General features: G+C 53.9%; 1 protein-coding gene across 1 annotated transcript; it reads left to right on the top strand.

Annotated features, from left to right (window-relative positions):
• Window positions 1-384: 384 nt before the first annotated feature.
• KRT78 (keratin 78) lies at window positions 385-10,530 on the top strand. Its single transcript, XM_082351342.1, is given in 10 exon segments — window positions 385-2,436; window positions 2,440-2,730; window positions 3,091-3,305; window positions 4,359-4,419; window positions 4,893-4,988; window positions 5,820-5,984; window positions 6,344-6,469; window positions 8,812-9,032; window positions 9,682-9,716; window positions 9,797-10,530. Coding segments are annotated over 10 exon segments (1,542 nt in total). The 5' UTR covers window positions 385-2,364; the 3' UTR covers window positions 10,057-10,530.
• The last annotated feature ends 7,949 nt before the right edge of the window (window positions 10,531-18,479 follow it).

The following is an 18,479-nucleotide window of genomic DNA, read 5'->3' as shown; positions in this document are numbered from 1 at the left end:
ACGATTCGAGCCATTTGTACTTTTGCTGCTGCATGATTGGGATCCCTTTGTGTACCTTTGTGGGTACCACTCAGCCTCTGAGGGGCCTAGCATTCAAATCTCCAAACCATTTTTTCATTCTCTCCATCGTAGCATGATTTTTTTTAAATAGGGGAGAACATGTGTTACAGCAGTGTTTGAGAACTCACGGGGCTTCATGAAGGTCCCTGGGTGTAACTGTCATGGATAAGAATTCATCTCTTAAACAAGTACTTTGGATGCTTAGCGTGAGCCAGACCCTGAGCTCGATGGAGGGGTGGACAAGGCAGACATTGTGGAGTCGTGATCAAAGGTTTGTTTAGTGGGCTGCGCTGTGGGGCAGTGGTCTGGGCTGGGTGGGAGCAAGTCACTCAAACCACAGAGTGACAGGTCCAAGTAGGCTTCGCGGTCATCTGGTGCAATCTCTTAGGTTACTCAAGGCTGCACAATCTTTGCACCCTGCACTACACCCTATGGGTCCTCAGAGTCTTTAAGTGTAAAACGAGGGCATTGTACCAGAGGACCTTGAAGCTCTCTGGCTCTAATATTCTATAATATTACAAACATGGGGAAGTTCCAGGGAGGTACATTAGGCCCCGTTCCAAGTGTGACCTCTGCCCTTCACCCTCAGAACCAGTGGGGAGGGATGGTAGAGTCCAGCCCACGGAGATCTTTCTTAAGAATGTTTGTGGGAGGAAGGCACCCGGCCCTCCTTGCCTCTGCAAAGTGGCCCCCAGGGGGTAGGGTTTGGAGGTGGGTCCTCAGTGGGATTCAACCCATTTCCCAGATTCTCTTTCTAGACTCTGAGGCTGCTCTATGCTGCCTTCTCTCTCCTCTGTGTCCCTGAATCTCTGCTTGGATCGTTTTTCTCCTCTTCTCTTCCTCACCTGAGCCTTCAGTCCCTTGATCTCCTTTGTTTTCCCCACAGAAGGCCTGACCTCTTCTTCCTCTTGAGGTCATCTGTCATTCAGTTTCCTTCAGGGTGCTGTCTGCCAGATGGGGTTTCTAATCCTCTGGAGGGAGGGGAGACGCGCTCACCATTGTCTGGTCCTGGGGGTGGAACATCTATGGGATTGTTTGCATTGCTAGGACTGACTTTCTCATAGCACATCTCTTGAGTGTTTATTATGCTGAGTCTCTGTTTGTCCTGGCTTTGAGTTGCATTATCAAAGGCCCAGTATCCCAGCTTCAGGGTGCATCAGGCTCTAAGAAAGCGGGGGAGGGACAGGGAGAAATAGCCCTCCCGCCTTGTAAAGAAGACATTTTGGACATTTCTAAAAATCAGAGATGCCAGCCCTCCTTGCCAGCAGTGGGAGGGCAGCAGTGGAGGCGGCTGGATGCTTCCCATCACGGGTCCTCCACCGGGCGGGAGGCTTGCTGAATGATGAACCCTGGGGCTCCTCCAGTTAGCAGACTCTCAGGGCAGAGACAGAATCTATCCTGCAGGGAGCCTCAAACTCCTGTTTTTGCTCCCGGTCCCCGGGGAAGGTATGTTTCTAAATGCACATTTTATTTCAGAGCCTGGGATCCTCTGATGTGTAACTTGACAGACACAGTGCTGGACCCAAGTGGATGTGCCTAGAGCTGTGTGTTTGTGGAAGGGACACAGGCTGGGCTTAGAAATGCTCCATTCGCCGCCACCCCGGGTGGAGATGCCTGGTTTGAGCGGGGTGGCGCCTCACGGATGATTGCTGGGTTGGGCAAGAGGAGGGACTTTGGTACCCTGTTTTTCTGTTTCATTTCCAAATCCTGCAGTGTCTTTTAGCTAACGATGACAATAACACCTCTATTAACCTCCTGGGTTCTCCTGTGCTGCAAAGTGCCTTCCTCCTCCTACTCTCGTATGTAGATCCTCCCTCGAGAAGCTGCACTCCTCTGTCCAACCTCTGCAGGGCACTCAAGGGCTCCATCTGAACCCCCTCCATCTTCTTTTCCCTTTGAATGTGCCTCCCTTCTTCCCCATCTCCTCCTCCAGGAAGCCTTCCTTGAATGACCCTCAGGAAGTTTGCTCAAGGCCATCTCTCCCCATCCCCCAGCACTGAAGTCCAGGTCTCTGGGTACTTCCTGGTCTTCAGAACGTGCCCATCCCTCCTATAGCCTGGGAGTTCTGAGGGCAGGCTCTGGGTCTCTTCCTTGGGCTCTGCACTTGCCAGGCACCTATTCCCCAGGCATGTCAGAAGAGGCCAGCTGGAGTCAGTGGCAGACACACTCAGGCCAAGAGCATCTTGCTCTCCAAGGCCCAGCCCCGGCACGGGAGGAGATAAAAGTCTTGTGCCGGGGCCACAGGGCAGAAACACACACACCTTGACGATCCTGTCTGTAGCTGTGAGACTTTCAGTCTCTGCCATGTCTCTCTCTCCCTGCTGGGCCCAGAGGGGCTTCAGTGCTCGCTCAGCCTGTTCTGCTCGCTCGGGGGGCTGAGGCAGGGTCAACGTCAGCAGCAGGAGCCTCAGTTCCTTTGTGGGGTGCCAAGGAGGCTCTCGTGGGAGGGCCTGGGGTTCAAGGGGAAGGCTAGGGGTGCGGTATGGGGAGGGGATCGGTGGGCCTGGGCTTTCCCCGTGCCCTCCGGGAGGCATCCAGGAAGTGGCCATCAACTGGAATCTGCTGACCCCACTGAAGATTGAGATCGACCCCCAGTTCCAGGTGGTTCAGACTCAGGAGACCCAACAGATCAGAACCCTCAACAACCAGTTTGCTTCTTTCATTGACAAGGTGAGGGTCAGCTCAGCTAAGCCCCTGTCTCTGTGCCTCCCTCGAGGAACTGTTCTCGATGGACTTGGGAATGGGGAAGTCTGGTCTCCTACTAGTTTTCTAATCACTTCTGCAGCAAGGAAGTCCCTCCTGTGGTCTAACTGGAGTCTCTCTGGTTATGCTGAGGCTCTGTTTAATTAGTGTTTTGAAATTCCCTTTATAAAAATGTCATTATAATTCATTTAGTGTGTTGGAAAATATTTATCAAAGGCCTAAAAGGCTCCGGGCTGGCTAGAGTGTTGCTCAGGCTTTATTTCCCAGAGGCTGTGCCCAGGGAGTCTGGCAGGAGCTTGCCTCAGGGACCCGCTGTTTGTGCTGTAGGTGCGGTTCCTGGAGCAGCAGAACAAGGTCCTGGAGACCAAGTGGGACTTGCTGCAGCAGCAGGAGTTGAGTGACAGTCCCCAGGCCCTGCAGTCTTTCTTCGAGGCCTATCTGGTCCAGCTCAGGAAGCAGCTGGAGCAGCTGCAGAGAGAACGAGGGTCTCTGGACGCCGAGCTGAAGTCCTGCCAGGACCAGCAGGAGGAGTATAAAACCAAGTAGGCAAAATGCAGCATCCCCATGGGCCCTGGATGGGTGCTGGGAGGGCTTGAATTGGGCTATCAGCCATAGGGTATCCCACTGCTGAGCTCCCAGGGTCACATGACCGGCCTCCCCTCTAGCCCCTCCGCATCCCCATTCCCCCTGATTCTCAGGGGGCCCCACCTGCTGCAAGTAAGTGATCCCACAGCCCCTGATACCCAGGACTGGAGAACATCGATTCTAGCAGGCCCCAGTTACGAGGGCCACGTTTCTGGTCAAGGCTCGGGGGGGCTTATTAAACAATGCCTATGTGGGGTTTTTTCTTGAGAAATTGCTGTTGAACAGGCTGTGGGTTAAAGTGACTCAGACATTCTCTGGTCTCAGAGGTGGAAGAGAATTCATTAGTGGGACCACCCCCAGGCCTGTGGCATGATTCACAGGTAGGCTGTGGTTCTGGGTTCCCCACCAGGTCACCTGGTGGTATGGAGAGAGCCCTGGACCAACAGGAGGCTTGGGTTTGGTGACTGTGAACAAGGAATAGCTGTGTGGCCTTGGGCAAGGCATCTTACATTTCCCAGCCTCAGTTTCCATATCTGTAGACTGGGAAAATGCCACTTGCCTTTCTTACCTTCCAGAACCATTGGGAGGATTGCTCCAGGACCCAGGTGGAAGGTCCTGGAAAGATTGGGGCCAGGAGACCTGTGTTTTAGATCTGCTTGGGCCACCTAATTATCCAGGGCTTGGGCACATCTTGTAATCTCCCTGATAAAATCCAAAATGCCTGCTTCAGATGATGATTGTGAGTGGTAAGTAAGAAGAGTGTTTGAATGTGCCTTATAAACATGAAGCAAAGTCGCCTGATGTCACAAGTGGACCTGGGCTGAAAGAGTGAAGAGGGACATAAGACATGACAAAACTTCCTGATGGAAGAGTAGAGAAGCAGGCTGCTGGTGTGTCCTGCTTTGGAGCATCTAAAGCAGAGTGGCCTTTCCAGGGAGGTTGTACTTGGAGAGGGGCCTGGGCTCTGATGCCGGCACTCCAGGCAGCGTCTTTCTGTGCTTACTTGGCAGGTATGAGCGGGAGGCCCACAAGTGCGCCACACTGGAGAAAGACTTCGTGGTCCTCAAAAAGGTGAGGGTGGGGTCAGCTGCTCTACCCGAACCCTGAGCATCCACCGTGCACAGAGCCCAGTCCTGGGCTGGGAGGGCAGGGGGTGGGAGATCCTCACGCACGACAGGCTGTCACACTGCTTATAGGGACCCTCTGAGGAAATGGGACGTCTATGTAGACACAGGGGGACCCCAGGACAAGATCCGACTGAGGGACTATGTGATGAGCTCTGGGTGTCACTGTGGGAGAGGGTGGGGAGGGAGTGGAAGAAACAGAACTGGTTGGGATGAATCAGGGAAGACTTCCTGAAGGTGGTGTGGGTCAGTGTCAGGCAAAAGAGAGAGCAGGGCAGGGTGGGGATTGGGGAGGAAGGAATGGGAGCTGGAGATGGCCATGGGGTGGGTGTTGGGCAGTGTGTGAACAGAACTCCTGGGTCAGAGTGGGACCCCCAAAGAGGGAGTGGGGGTATATGGCTTTTATCTTCCTGTCCCCAGGATGTGGACGGGGTTCTCTCGAGCAAGATGGAGTTGGAAGGCACGGTGGAGGCTCTGAAAGAGTACATCTGCTTCTTGAGGCATCTGTATGAAGAAGTGAGGATCACTAAGGGCAGAAGTGATGGTCTGCCAGGGGCAGGTGGGCGGGAGGGAAGGGGACAGGTGGGCAGGCTCCTGTGGCGATAGTGGGAGTGGCTGGGAGGTGAAGCCTGGTTAGAGTGAATTAGATGCTGGTCATTCAGTCCTTTGATAAACAATTACTGAGAATTTACCATGTGAATTGCTAGGTATTGGGGATATACCAGTGAACAACCAGACAAAAATCACGAAGCTTGCTTTCTATTGGGAGACAGACAATAAACACTAGACCTAGTAAATAAATAAATTACCAAGTATGTTAGAAAGTGATAAATACTATGGGAAAAAGGAAAATTAGGACAGGGAAAGGAGGATTGGGAATGTGGCGAGGGGTAGGGCAGGTGGCAATTTCAAATAGGGTGGTTGGGATGGCCTTATTTAGAAAACAAAATCTGAGCCAAGATCTGAAGGAAGTGAGGAAGACAGACACACAGTGGGGAATCTGGGATTCCAGGCAGAGGGTGCTGGTGTCTTTGAGGAAATGCAAGGAGGCCGCTGTGACTGGAGCAATGGGAACGAGAGAGGGGATGTGATAGGAGGTCAGGGGAGTGATGGGGACCAGGTGATTTCAGACCCTGCCGGACACGTTCCTTTAATGTCCACGAGTCGTTGGACAGCCCTCAATTCCAGATAAGGACACAGTCCCGCAGAGGGCAGGGTGTGCTCATTGCCACCTGGCGCGAAGGAGGGCTGCCTCCGAAGGAAGAGGGCACTCTGCCCACCTGCCCGGGGCTCCAAGGGGAAAGGGAGCCAGGGGGCCAACGGACACTGAGTCAGTCTTCCCCACAGGAGCTGGGCCAGCTGCAGACCCAGGCCAGCGACACGTCTGTGGTGTTGTCCATGGAAAACAACCGCCGCCTGGACTTCAGAGACCTCATCGCCGAGGTCTGTGCCCGGTACGAGGAGATCGCCCGGACCAGCAAAGCCGAGGCCGAGATGCTGTACCAGACCAAGGTGCCAGGGCCGGGGGACAAGCACCATGGTGAAAAAGGCTGGGTCTCCCTGCCTGCCCCCCCAGGGTGTTCGTCCACCTCGGTCCCGTTGGGCAGTTCTGATAACCTCTCTGAAGCATCAGGGCTGGGTGGGCACCATGTTTCCCCTCTCCAGGAGGGAGGCAATGCAGGGAAACTGTGGGAGATGAGCCCAGACTCCCGCAACCACAGCCCACCGTGTCCTGGTTTTCCAAGCGTTTTAACCCGCATCCCAGATGAGGACGTGAGGAGGCAGAGAACCGGGGCCATGGTGTTCCTCATGGTCTTGGGGTCAAAGGTGAGGGTCCTCTCCACTGACGGTGTCACCCCATCCCCCATCAGTACCGGGAGCTTCAGGTGTCTGCCCAGCTTCATGGGGACCAAATGAAGGGGACCAAAGTCCAGATCACTCAGCTGCAGCAGGCGATTCAGAAGCTGCAGAGTCAGACTGAGAACCTGAAAAAGCAGGTGAGGGTACCGGAGCCCCCAAGCCCTCTGTCTTACCACCTTTGTGCCAGGGTCACTGCTGGGTTTGTGTGAAACTTTGATAACTGGCTGGAGGTCTGGCTAATTTGGGGTGGAGAGAACTTCAAGCCCCATTTCAGAGGCGTTCAGCTCTCCTCCAGGGAATTCTAGCTGCATGGGCTCTGCACTGCCCACCCTGGCCGCAGCCCTCACGCTGCATTCCGTGTCTACATGCACATCTTGCTTTCAGCTCCTCGGGGAGAGGGTTAATTCATCTCTTTTCTTATCTCTTCTTTTGATGCTTACTCGTCAAGCCCAGTAAGGACTCTAAGGCCACACGCTGAATTTCCTGGTCCTGTGTTAGGGAGGGAGAGAACCAGGATCTCAGGGAGGGGGGACATGGGCAGGATGGTGGGGCGCCGAGGCCCCCTTAGGGTCAGGTAATGCTGTTGGTGTGAGGAGCCGGGAGAGGTGGAGGGAGAGGATGGCAAGGGCCGGGAATTGGTTTCCTGCTCCTCCTGGAGACCTTACTTCTAGATGTGAGGATTACAGATTCTTAAGTTTTCAAGTGTCTTTGCCCTCACTTTCCCGAAGCCCAAAGCATCGTTTGTTTTGGGATCAACAGAGGGTTGAGAGCTGAGACCACAGAGTCTGGCAGTTTCCTCAAGCACTTCAGCCTGACTCCCAGGCCATGGGTGGCCTGTCCACATGCAAGCAGGGTCTGTGCTTCTTGGAGCACACAGACCATTCAAAGGCCAGACTCAGTCTCCAGCCATCCTGACCTGCTCTCCTTCGGAGTGTGAGGAAGGACCTGAGATGAGGGTGACCAGGTCCTATTACTCAATTTGCTGCCACGGTGTTTTGCCCATAAACTTGGACTTTTTGCTCTGGAAGCTTTGGGGTTCTCTGGGGTGTCTGATAAGATGCAGATTCCTGGGCTTCCCACCAGAGAGAGGGAATCTGAGTCTCTAAAGGTGGAGCCAAGAAACCTGCTTTCTCAACTAAGTTCACCCAGGTGACAATGAAGTGCGTGGAGTCTCAGAGACCAGTGGCCAGCACTTAGGAGAGTCACTATGTCCCCATGTCTGGGAAACACAGTCCCCCCTGCATAGCAAGGTGCCTTTCCTGGGAGAATCCTTCTTGGGGTCACAGCCCCCTGTCACTCTTCGTTTTCATGCACAAGCCTGATGAACTGAGGCTACAGTAAGAGCGGTATACTGGACCTCAGCTGTTCTGGGTTAGGGTCTCAGCTCCGCCACTCACCTCCTTTCCGAGCCTCAGTTTCTTCACCTGTAGAATGGAGACCATGTTCCTCATCCATGGGGTGCTTTGTGGTAAGTGAAAGAGAGCCTTTAGGGAATGCCTTCTTTCCTGAACCGAACGTGAGGGAAAATCAACTAGATGGCTGATTGGACCGGGATGCTGTCCTTCCTCTAAGAGTTTTCTGTCGGATTGGAGAGGTGAGCACAGAGAATATTTTTCAGACCCCAAACTGAGGCCCATGAGACTCTGACAACATCGGGAGAAAGTACTTGAAATGGGGCTGTTCCAAAATCCTCAAGGACACATGGCCCTCAAGATGAGACTTGTAGATAATGACCTGTACAGGACAGGAAGAGCTTTAAGTACCCTAGGAGAGAGAAAGTACTGCAGGGAAGGTGCTGAGGGTCGACAGGGTGGGAAGAAATAGGGGAAGATCATGGGAGAAAGTGGAGAAGGAGCTGGATTCATTTCCTGTGGCTGCCATACATGGTATCACAAACTTGGCGGCTTGAGAGAGCAGAAATCTATTCTGTCAGTTCTGGAGGTTAGAAGTCTGAACTCAGGTGCGGGCAGCCGCACTCACTCTGAAGGAGCCGGGGGAATCCTTCCTCACCTCTTCCTGGCCTCTGGTGGCTCTGGAAGTTCCTTGGCATTCCTCGTCTGGTGGTGCATCACTCCCATTTCTGCCTCCATCTTCACACGACGTCATCTCAGTGTCTGTCTCATCTTTTTCTTGGACACCAGTTACTGAATATAGGGCTCACCCTAAATACCGTGTGATAGCAGCTTGAGTTCCTTAACTAATTACATCTGCAAAGACCCTATCTCCAAATTAGATTATTTTCTGAAGTTCTTGATGGACCTGACGTTTTTGAGATGCTACTTAACCCACTCTGAGAGTTAAAGAAGCAGAAGAGGCAATACTGTCTTTTAGAATGAGAAGAGCTGGCCATGGCCAGGAATAATTTTGAGCTCATGAGATTATGGTCCATCTCAGCCTTTAAGTTATATCCACAGTAAGTGCTTTGGGAGTCTGTGTCGGGCTTACAGCCACTTCCTCCCTTATTTCTACCCCTCTCTAGAATGCCAACCTGCAGGCTGCCATCGCCCATGCCGAGCATCGTGGGGAGCTGGCCCTCAAGGATGCTCAGACCAAGCTGGCCGAGCTGGAGGCCGCTCTGAGAACCGCCAAGCAGGACTTGGCGCGGCTGCTGCGCGAGTACCAGGAGCTGATGAGCTCGAAGCTCTCCTTGGATGTGGAGATCGCCACCTACCGCAGGCTGCTGGAGGGCGAGGAGTGCAAGTGGGGCTGGTCAGAGGGCCCTGAGGATGTGTGACGGAGGTGGGGGTGGGGGGATGCAAGGCCAACACAGGATGCTGAGAGATTTCTTTCTTTCTTTTAAAAATAAATTTATTTATTTATTTATTTATTTTTGGCTGCGTTGGGTCTTCATTGCTGTGCGCGGGCATTCTCTAGTTGTGGCAAGCGGGGGCTACTCTTCGTTGCGGTGCGCGGGCTTCTCATTGTGGCGGCTTCTCTTGTTGCGGAGCACGGGCTGTAGGCGCGCGGGTTTCAGTAGTTGTGGCATACGGGCTCAGTAGTTGTGGCTCACGAGTTCTAGAGCACAGGCTCAGTAGTTGTGGTGCATGGGCTTAGTTGCTCTGCGGCATGTGGAATCTTCCCGGACCAGGGCTCGAACCTGTGTCCCCCGCATTGGCAAGCAGATTCTCAACCACTGCGCCACCAGGGAAGTCCCTAGGATGCTGAGAGATTTCTTGACACTGTGAGCCACCAAGGGCCACCCATTCTGCTGGGAGGGATTTAAAATTGGGGGCTGGGGATTTTACCTGCTCAGAGCGTGGTGAGCTGCTCTAAGAGGCTTAAAAGCACCTGGGGACATATTTTCTGCAGCCCTTCTTAGTATTTCTTCCTCTTGTCCTTTTTCCCCCAGGATGTCTGGGGAGTGTGCCAGTCAGGTCACTATCTGTGAGTATCAGGGGACTTTGGGAGAGGGGCCCCCTGGGGAATCGAGGACTCTGCTGTGACCCTGGTGCCTTTCTTGGCAGCCGTTGGGGAAGGCAGCACCATCGTGTCTGGAGGAGCAGATAGTGGCCTGGTGGGCACTTGTGGACTCGGAGGCGGGAATGGCAGCTTTGGGTCCAGCTGCTCCAGCATCGTGACCGGTGAATCCAATGTCATCCTGGGCTCCGGGCAGGGCCCCTTTCTGGGCTCTTGCTCTGTGTCCGGCTCTGGCTCCAGCTCCACCTGCCACACGATCCTGAAGAAGACGGTCGAGTCAAGTCTGAAGACGTCCATCACATACTGAGTGACCCGGAGGCCATTTGCTCCTCCCGCCCTCCCGCCTTCCTGAGCCCTCTCAGCTCTTCTCCCACTCTTATCACTCCCATCCCTGCATGGCCAGCTCTGTGTCCACTGCCCACAGCCCGAGCCAGCCCACAGGGGACTCTGCAGAAGTCAGTCGGGTCCTGCCTGCTGTTCTGAATGCTTGCCCAGTCTGGCCTTGTTCTGCGTACTGATTTGCATCTCATTTGTCTGCCGCCCACACTAACCAAGGAGCACAGCGCCAAGCCTCCAGCCGGCCAGGCTTGTCCTCTCCTCTCTCCACAGCCTTTGACCGAGCTAGGAAAACTCCTGGTTGGGCTTGGCCAGACTGCATCCGCATCCCAAGGGAGAGGCCTGAGGCCCACTGACCAGAGCCTGAGGGCTGGAACCAAGGGACACCATTCTTGCCCTCTTCACCAGCCTCCGGGCCTCCATTTCTGTATTTCTGTCCATTTATTTCCTGTGAAATAAAGCAGCACCCAGTTCTCCTGGTAGTGGGTCTTCCTTTCTCTCTCCCTCCCCCTCCCCCACTCCCTCCCTCCCATAAATGTTATTGAGTGCCAGGACTAGGGCTACTCTGGCAAACAAGATCAGACCCATTGTGCCCTCCTAATGTGTCTCTCTCACTCCTTCTGTTCCTGGTGTCTCCGGCATAACCCCTCCCATTCATGAGAGCCAGACCTTCCTTCTTGGAGCCCTTGGTTTCCAGGGCCAGAGGATGGCCTTCAACCGCTAATTCAGATACCCTGGTTTGGGAGATGGGGATTTGTGCTGAGGTCCTCTGTGTTCTGTCCCTTCTTCCAGTCCCCTCCCAGTGATGCGCTGGCTTCAGCTCTACCCAGGGTGGCAGACCTGGGTCTTGTCACCTCACCCCCATCTCTCACCTCTGAGCTTTAACCTGGCCCTTCTCCTGGGCAGGTTAATAATTCAGCAATGAGGCTAAGCCATAGCCTTAAATATGTGTTGAAAGGGCATTTAGAGGATAGGCTGCAGGACAGAGATGAAGGTTCCTTTTGGCAATGTGCAGCTTCTCCGCCACTCCTTCCAGCAATTCAGCTCTGCCCCAGGATTGCACAGCTCACCCAGCAAAACAAAAGCTATGCAGCTACCCAGCTCACTCTCCTCAGGAGGCAACTTATGGAATATTTATGGTTGTTTGGGTAGGTCCTGTGGACATCTCACTCCTCACCCCAATCAGCTCATCAAGGGATCCTTTCCGACCCTCCACTATGCTCCCTGGGATGCCCTCCATCTCCTCCATCCCCACTGATGTTTTAGTATCTCTTGTATCTTGCTCCCTGCTTAACTGCCTACAATAGGCTCTACTCCTGACCCAGGACAGCCCCATTCATCCCTGTTCCTCCTTCTTCCCAAGTCTGCACCAGTTTTCCTCCCCCTGGAAACCTTCCCCAATTCTCCATGTCAGAATGCATGAGACCCTTCTTGTCCCTGGCACAGCCTGGCTGCACCCATTGCCATTCTTGGCTCTGTTTCTGTCTGGTTCTGGTCTGGAACGCAGCTTTCCTATTAGCCTGGGACCTCTGGGCAGGCTCTTCTCCTGCACCCTGAATGGGGATCAGCAGCTCAGCTTGTGCCTGGGGGCTTGATGGGTACTTGGGACTGGAACTACGCCCCATCCCTCCTGCCCCTTGGCGCTCATCCTATCTCTGGGCCTGTCTGAACATGACCCTGGAAACATCTCCTTCCCTCTTCTGCAGGAAGCTCTGCAGGAAGCCAGGAGTGTGGGCATCAGGGTCAGGTGCTAAGAGGGCGGGAGGGTCACCTTCTCATCCTCCAGCAGCCCATCAGCTCCTGCACTGCTCCTTCCCTCTTCCCTGTCTCCACCTGGTCAACTCCCAACTCCATGGCCTGAGCTGCAGGAGGTCACGTCATTGCCCTCTGCTTTATGGGGAGGCCAACCCTTTTCTCAGACCCAAAGTATCTAAGAAGGAGCTTTTCAGCCTTTGCCTTCTATAAGGGAGACATGAGCGGGTAAGCACATGGCCCTGGAGCTAGAATTCCTGGGCTTGAATCCTGGCTCTGCTATTTACTGGTGGTGTGACTTTGACCAAGTACTTGACCTCTCTGTGCCGCAGTTTCCTCACCTGTGAAAAGACTTTAGTAATAATAATACTTACCTCACAGGGCTGTGTGGGGATGGGACCATTCAGTGTCCCAGAAGAAAACCAATTTACCCAAGATAGTTCAACTAAATGGACTTTAATGAAAGGATTCCTTACAGAGGTGTGGATGTGGCTAAGGGCACAAACACAGGATGGAGAAGCCAGAGGTGGGCAGTTGTGGGAAACCATTGCCACCCCCCCATCCCCCCACTCCCCCTGAGCAGGGGTGGCCAACCTTTGGTTTGTCCAGGGCCCAGGGGTTTTCCAGGGTGTGGGACTTTCAGTGCTAAAGCAGGACAGTCCCAGGAAAATCAGGACAAGATGGTGGCTCTGAGTAGAGCTGAAGAGACAAGAGGAGGAATGGATGACTGACTGGGTGATAGAGGTGTGGGGATGGGAAGAAGCTGTAATCATAGAGGAAGGTAGCCACCTCTGGAGCAGGGAGGGGGCCAGGAGGAAATACCCACCTTTCTCTCAGGTCTCCTGCTAGTGTACCCTCCTCGGCCAACCTCCTCCTCCGGAAGCTAGAGAGGCAGGGAGCAGCCTGCAGGGGTCAAGGAGGTCAGGGAATGGATCTGGGGCAGAACGGATGCAAACAGAGCATCCCCAGCGTGGGGATTGGATGCGTTATTGCATGGAAAGTGTCTGCCCTATAGTAGGTGCTCAATAAATGCCAACTATAATAATTATTCCTACTAGATGAGAAAGCCCTGCCCTGGATGGGGCTCCTCAAGGGCAGTGGCTGTTTTTTTCACCTCTGCATCTTTCCTATCGCTCAGCCTGACTCATGTTGGGTGCCTGGTTGATGCCATAGGCTGTCTCCCCTCATCCTTTCCATAGCAGCAGCAGCACTCTGTCCCCTCTGTCCTTGTGTCCTGTGCAGGGAGAGCCCCTGGACAGGGGAAGGTCTCAGAGATGGAAGCCCTTGGTTCAAGCAGCAGAGGTGGGGAGGGAACCATGCCTCCTACACTAAGAAGGTCTGAGTTTGGGTGTCCTGTATAAAGATGAGTGGAGAGTTGAACTCGAGGAGGCACAGTGGCTCCATGCTGTCTGGGCTGGGACTGGTGAGACTATCTCCAAGCAGTAACGGTTAGAGTAGGCCCTGGGCTGCCTGAGCGGCTGTTACCAGCTCCCGGCACAAAGCCTGGCACAGAGCACCAGGTAAATACCAAAGGGTGTCAGTCTCTGGGGAGAGGGGGAGCGTGTGTTTGCAGTTGACTCTACTGCCACCATCCGGGCTGCGCCTGACTCAGATGGCTGACATCACTCCCTTCCCCAGTCGCCACTGTCTCCCCCTCCCATGGTCCGTGGGGAGAGATAAGGGAGCTGAGAAAGCGATTACAGCCTCGGGGACAGGAGACAAATGTTAGTGGAAGTGATGGCTCAGTTCTGGGATGGTGGGTCAGCAATTTTTTTTTTTTCTGTTCTTCTGCCTCATTTATTCTGCTATTGATTCCTTCTAGTGTATTTTTCACTTCAGTTATTTTATTGTTCAACTCTGTTTGTTCTTTAAACCTTCTAGCTCTTTGTTAAATATTTCTTGTATCTTCTCTGTCTGTGCCTCCATTATTTTTCTGAGATCTTGTATCATCTTTACTATCATTACTCTAAATTTTTTTCAGGTAGAGTACCTATCTCCATTTCACTTAGTTGTTCTTCTGGGGTTTTATCTTGTTCCTTTGTCTGGGACATTTTCCTCAGCCATCTCACTTTGTCTGACTTTCTGTGTTTGTGGTCCCATGGACTGCAGGATTGTAGTTCCCCTTGCTTCTGGTGTCTGCCCCCTGGTGGGTGAGGCTGATCTAAGAGGCTTGTGCAGGCTAACTAGTGGGAGGGACTGATGCCTGCCCACTGGTGGGTGGAGCTGGGTCTTGTCCATCTGGTGGGCAGGGCCATGTCAAAGGGTGTGTTTAGAGGTGGGGGCCAGTGATTTTTGAAAGGACTTCCCTGGGGGGCCTTGCTTATAGGCAGAGGTGAAGGGGCCCAGAGAGGTTGAATGTTGCCCCAGGGCATGCACCTCAGTGGGGATTCATCTCCCAGCCCAAGTGCCTGGTGTTCTAACTCCAAGAAGGGAGAAAAATCCTTCTTGGGCATTAAGGGACTAGTTCTGTGAGTGCCTTCACCCTCATCCTCCATGGGAGGCTGGGTTCAACTCCTTCAGGCAACTGGGAGCCACTTATAGCCTCCTAGCGGCTCTAGAAACAATCCCACAACCTCCTGGAGCGGCCCGCGCTCTGCCTGCCTTCCTCGGGCGGTGGGGGTGGTCCCATGTCCTCTCCTTTGGGATCCTGGGGACACAGTCGCTGAGAGTCCCAGCTCTAGCCCTGGCAGCTGTGTGAGGACACAGCAAGTGCTGTCTCTGCTCCTTCCTAGGCAAGTCTCTCTCCTCTTGGTGCCACTTCCTTGCTGAAAGCTGAGGTGGGTGAGGAGGAATAATCTGTAACTCAGGTCCTCAACGCTCCCTCGTCCTAACACTTGACTAACACTGATGTCTCCAATTTCTCCCTTGGGGATATATTTGGTCCCAGCAGCCTGAGGTGGGTGGGTGTGGAGGAGACTCTGCGATGTGATTTGAGGACCCCCCCGGCCCTTTCTGGATTGAGCACTGGGGCTCCGCGGGCTGGGAAGACTGGGGTGTCCATAGGCCTCTCGGGGCTTTTCTTGGACACTTACGTCTGCTTTTTTCTTTTTTTTCTGCCACACCGCGTGGCATGAGGGATCTTAGTTCCCGGGAGCCTGGCCAGGGACCCTCTTCTGTCTTTGTATCCCCTTTGCCCAGCACAGGATCTCCACCGAGCAGACAGTCTGCCAGCGTATGACAAAAGATCAGGCTGCCTGCCCCCTGCCACCCCAGGCTGTCACCTGTGCCCCTACACCCCGGACCTGCCAGGAGGCACCGAGGCCGTGGGCCGGGAGGGTGGGACTGGAGCAGGCCTGGGCACCCTCTCCACAGCCCCTTGCCCAATGCCTCCGCCCTCACCAACGCACAGCCTGGGCCCTGGGGCCTTGGCTTACCACAGGGGCCTGGGACCGACCCCAGAACAGAGCCCCATTGACGGCGGCCACTAACGATGGGTGGGAGGAGACCAGCCAGCCACTGGGTGGTGGCGGTGGCCATGGGAGCCCCTATCATCCTGTTCCAAGTCAGGAGCACCCCAGGGGGAGAGAAGGAGGAGGCATCCTGCCCCAGACGGTCTCGGCTCAGCCCCAGCTCTGGAGCTCAGGCGATAACTGGGGGCAGCCCGTCCCTCCCACCACGGGAGAGGAGACTCCCCTGACCCACAGGGCCCCTCCCTCTCTTCCAGGGGCGATGGGGCAGGAGTGTCTGTGGAGCCCAGGAGCCGGGAAAAGATAAAAAAGCCATCAGTGGCCCAGCAGCTCACCGTGCTCCTTCCCAGCTCTCCTGGCCTGCGCTCCAGCCCTCCTGCAGCCATGCGGTCCTCCGTGTCTCAGCAGACGTACTCCACCAAAGGGGCCTTCAGCTCTAACTCTGCCAGCGGAGGGGGCGGCTCCCGGGCCCCCAGCAGCATCCGCTGGGTGACCGTGTCCCGGAGTGGTGGCAGCGGTGGGAGGGCCCGCTGTGGCCCCAGCACGGGCGGCTTTCGCAGCCGGAGCCTCTATAACTTGGGGGCCAGCAAGAGCATCTCGGTCAGCGTGGCTGGAGGGGCCTCATCTGGACAGGCCCTGGGAGGCTTCGGCCTTGGTGGTGGGGCCTATATGGGCCTGGGGGCTGGAAGGCAGGCGTTCGAGCCCGCCCGTCCTCCTGGAGGCATCCAGCAGGTCACTGTCAACCGGAGCCTGCTGACCCGCCTCGATGTGGAGATCGACCCGGAGATGCAGTGGGTGCGCACTCAGGGGCTGGAGCAGATCGAGACCCTGAACAACAAGTTTGCCTCCTTCATCGACAAGGTGGGCCGAGGCGGAAGGAGGCAGGGAGGGGCCATGGAGTGCAAGCCAGGCCCCTAAGAGAGGGTGGGCTGGGTGGAGGCTGGTGCAGCCCATGTACGCTGGGGCCGGAGTGGATGGAATGACCTTTGCAGCCCTTCTGGCCTGAGCGTGGGACGCCTGGACCCGAATGGCTGGACCGTCTTTATTGTAGTTGATGGTGAATCTTGAGTCCACTCACGAGGCCTGTTGGCCCAGCCTAGCTTGACTGTGTTGCAGCCTCTCTTATAGTCGTCATTAATGGGGTTACCCAGCAGACTTATCGCCCAATTAAACAGCAGATTGTCCTCATTGCTCTTCTTAGTGGGGTGGCCCTTGCTGCCTCTTGTTGTTTTATAGTTGGGAAAACTGGCTCAAGTGTCAAGTCTCCAAGGAACCCCATCGGTTGCCTGTTCTCTTACTTTTGGAGGAGGTCTAAGGACAAAGATGTGATCAGGACACAATGGTGGGGGGGTCCTAGGGGAAGTCTCCTTTTCCCTTCTCCAATTCTTCCTCGCTGTTCCAACCAAGGAGCTCAGTTCGGGGTGGATGATGAGCATGGTGGTCACCAGGTCACCGTGACCCGGGGATATGCACTTTGATCTGTCCCAGGTCGGGAGTGTCCTGACTCCTCCTCTGGCCCTCAGGCCAACTAGGGAAGCTCTTGTAGTCATCTCTGGCATTTCCAGGTCCACTTTGTTGCATTGTCTACCTCTACCCCGAGCCCCTACAGGCAGTGGGACCATGATGAGGAAAATCCTGGTGGCTGACCATACCTTGGTTCAGTGATCTGTGGGTTCCCAAAGGATATTCATGTCCCCTTTCTCATATGATACCCACAGTGTCTCATGAGAAATCAGTCTAGGTGATAGTGTGTTCCTTTTTTTTTTTTGAAGGATTATTTATTTATTTATTTACTTATTTTTGGCTGCGTCGGGTCTTGGTTGCAGCATGCGGGCTTCTCTCTAGTTGTGGCGTGTGGGTGTTTTTTCCTCTCTCTAGTTGTGGCGCGCAGCCTTAGTTGCCCTGCGGCATGTGGGATCTTAGTTCCCTGACCAGGGATCGAACCTGCGTCCCCTGCATTGGAAGGCGAATTCTTTACCACTGGACCATCAGGGAAGTCCCATGTGTCCATTTTTAAGAAGAGAAAATTGAGGTCTGGAGAGATTGAGTGATTTGCCCAGGATCATACAGGTACTTGGAGGCAGAGGTAGGCCTGGGACTCAAGTTCGTGGCATAAAGAGGTCTTTTTGTCACTGCTGCGTAGTGCCCTGGGGCCATGTGACTGTGGGCCTGGGGTGCTGTGGAGGTGGGATCTGGAGAGACCTGATGGCAAAGGGTGAGGCAAGCTGTTCCGCCCACCTCCTCACCTTCTCCCCTAGTGACTTTTGTTTCTTTTGTGGGACTGTCCCAGAGGTCAAACAAGCAAAACCTTCTCAGACTCTCAGAACCATGGTCTGGGAGCTGGGGCCTGACAGGTTGTCCGTGTCTGGTATCCTGGAACCCTGGCTGGGCAGAGAACCCCCGTGGGGGCCATTAAGTTCACACCATGAGCACCCTTCTGAGTCTGTAGAAATAGGGCTGGGCATCCATATTTTAAGAATTAAAAAAATGTCAAATTTTCAGAAAAATTGCAATAATGGTACAACATATTCCTATATTTCCTTTCACCCAGATTCACCAATTTTTAGCATTTTGTCACATTTGCTTTCTTTCTCTCTCTCTCTGTATGTATATTTGTATATATCCATATGTACCTATATATACACGTATATTATATATGCATCTGCATTAAAAAATTTGATTTTGATGCAGAATTAGGGTTCAGAAACATTGATCTAGTTTGATTTACCCAGGACAAGTGAGAAAGGGAGACCCAGGAAGAAGTGACTTGACTCCTGAGTCGAATGACTGACTTAGCTGGGCTTTTTTTTTTTTTTTTAAAATTTATTTATTTATTTTGGCCACGTGGGTCTTTGTTGCTGCGTGTGGACTTTTTCTAGTTGCTGTGAGCGGGGACTTCTCATTGCAGTGGCTTCTCTTGTTGCAGAGCACGGGCTCTAGGTGTGCGGGCTTCAGGAGTTGTGGCATGCGGGCTCAGTAGTTGTGGCTTGTAGGCTCTAGAGCACAGGCTCAGTAGTTGTGGCTCACGGGGTTAGTTGCTCCGCGGCGTGTGGGATCTTCTCAGACCAGGGCTCGAACCCATGTCCCCTGCATTGGCAGGCGGATTCTTTTTTTTTTTTTTTTTTTAAACATCTTTATTGAAGTATAATTGCCTTACAATAGTGTGTTAGCTTCTGCTTTATAACAAAGTGAATCAGTTATACATATACAATATGTTCCCATTTCTCTTCCCTCT

This window comes from Balaenoptera borealis, assembly GCF_965194805.1.
Source record: "Balaenoptera borealis genome assembly, chromosome: 13".
NCBI classification, from domain to species: Eukaryota; Metazoa; Chordata; class Mammalia; order Artiodactyla; family Balaenopteridae; genus Balaenoptera; species Balaenoptera borealis.
This window is presented reverse-complemented; position numbering and strand designations above follow the sequence as displayed.